At 37.6% G+C, this 2,150-nt stretch overlaps 1 protein-coding gene across 3 annotated transcripts in view; it reads left to right on the forward strand.

The window, feature by feature from the left end:
* hexb (hexosaminidase B (beta polypeptide)) overlaps positions 1–2,150 on the forward strand; it is a 9,903-nt gene that overhangs the window by 1,763 nt on the left and 5,990 nt on the right. For all 3 annotated transcript variants that reach the window (XM_032539474.1, XM_032539475.1, XM_032539476.1), the window contains 4 exons: positions 876–941; positions 1,611–1,657; positions 1,778–1,888; positions 1,985–2,086. In XM_032539474.1, the coding sequence (XP_032395365.1) occupies positions 876–941; positions 1,611–1,657; positions 1,778–1,888; positions 1,985–2,086 (326 nt within the window). The remainder of the gene's footprint in view (positions 1–875; positions 942–1,610; positions 1,658–1,777; positions 1,889–1,984; positions 2,087–2,150) is intronic.

A 2,150-nucleotide genomic window follows, 5' to 3' on the forward strand; every position in this document is an offset into this window, starting at 1 on the left:
TATTTCTGCATTACAAGTACTTTCACTTTTGATACTTTACATTCAGGGTGCAACATTACCTTTATTGTCCATCAGGCAAATGGCTAGTGAATGTTAACATTTTACCAGCCACTCAATAAATGAGTGAAAAGCTTTTAAAATACAGCAGCAGGGTGTAGCTGTGGCCCCTTGTCACATTTCAGATGTCCATGGTTGTGTACAGCTACGCCAAAGAGACATGAACACGACAACACCTGTGTAACCAGTTTCTTGTAAATCAGGAACTCGACGTTGGACACGTTAATTGATAACACTGAAGATTCAAATTCCCTGAAGGATCAGATAAAACACAAACTACAATGAATTTGTTTGGTTACTGTAAGTTAGTAAGTTAGGTTACTTAAGGCTTTATTATTGTAGGTGACATTTTTATTATTAAGCTGATGTATAACTGTATAGTATTGTATACAATTACTCAAAATACAAGGTGGCTATGAATGAACTAAAAGCGGATGACTTTTAAATGTTAGTGTTGACCCCTGCTTGAATTACTTTTTGCTGATAATACTAATGACTTTTACATGTAAGAGAGTATTTTTACATTTGTTGTATTGGTACTTTAACTCAAAGTAAAGCATCTGAATACTTTGATGATATCGACACATCGACGTGATTCTTCCTACTGCCTTTTACAACCAGAGAAAGGGCTTACACTCCTGACTCACCAATGGAATTAGAGATTACCTGGATTTTCGAAAATTTGGATTAACGGGTCGGTATAGACCAACTGGTTAAAGCCGCCCTGAGTGTTTAAGACCCTGACCTTAGTACAGTAATAACCATCTGTCATGCTTTGACTATACTGACTTGCAATTTAGAACTGTTTGGGTCCACAGATGAACTGTCAGTGGATCTGCCGTATGCTGTCCTGAAAGCTCCGAAGGTCTGGGGAGCCCTGCATGGTAGGCTTTTTGTGCCCATTATTGCACTGTTTCAAAGCAAACAATACTACTCTAATACCACAGCCACGAGACTCTTAGTGTAGTTCAGCATAAAAACTGGAAACAAGGGGAATCAGCTAGCCTGACGTTATGCAAAGATAACTAAATCTGCCTACCAGCACCTCTAAAGCTCAATAATTAACACAAAATATCTTGTTTGTTTAATCTGTTGTTTTTATTTGTTATGCTGAACTAAGATTACATCTCTTCTCTGTAGCTTCATATCTAACAGACAGACATGAGAGTAATATCTAACTCTCAGCAAGAACCCAATATAAGAGTATGTCCCAAATCTAGATTCTGTCAATCAAATAATTATACTCGGCTCTACTCTGGACCCTTGCAAGCACTTGATCACAGATTAAAGCTATTTTTGTAAAGAATGTTTCATGTATTTGTATATGAAATATGTGCAATCAAAAGCTGCTGAGTCTGACGTTGAGTGGCAAAACTGGTGTCACTCCAACAACATAAAAGTCCAGTGTTTTTGTTAATGTATAACTTTGCTCCCATACCTAAGGAACCTTATCAAATGACAGTAACCTATTACATTTTTATTGTACCATTTAAAAAAACTCGCAAGAACTCCGCATGATTACACACAGCGTGTTTATTTTGCATCATTTTTAGGTCTGGAAACTTTCAGCCAGTTGGTGTATGAAGATAAATATGGAGCGGTAAGTGAAAGACAATACGATTTTTGTATTAAATGTTTTATTCATAATGAGGATCAAGGGGTAAACTGTATGTGAGCCAGGATTTAACTCAGGCGGATTTTCACTTGGTATCTTTTTCAGAAAAGCATCAATTCAACTACAATCAGTGACTTCCCTAGGTTTGCACATAGAGGCATCTTACTGGACAGCTCTCGGCATTTCCTGCCCCTTAAAGTGATCTTGGCTAATCTGGTGCGTCAGTAAGACCTTTTTTCATTTAGTTTTTTTCTCTTTTTTTTAATTGTATTTACCGCTTCAGTATTCTTTTCCTTTTGTGCATTCTAACAGGAAACGATGGCGATGAACAAATTCAATGTGTTCCACTGGCACATCGTGGATGATCAGTCCTTCCCCTACCTGAGCCGAACGTTCCCAAATCTGAGCCAGCAGGTCAGTAAGGTTTTTAGGTTATTATTGGTGGTGAATCTCAGCAAAGACCAGTTTTCAAATCCTT

Source organism: Etheostoma spectabile, chromosome 16 (assembly GCF_008692095.1).
Source record: "Etheostoma spectabile isolate EspeVRDwgs_2016 chromosome 16, UIUC_Espe_1.0, whole genome shotgun sequence".
In the NCBI taxonomy this organism is placed as follows: domain Eukaryota; kingdom Metazoa; phylum Chordata; class Actinopteri; order Perciformes; family Percidae; genus Etheostoma; species Etheostoma spectabile.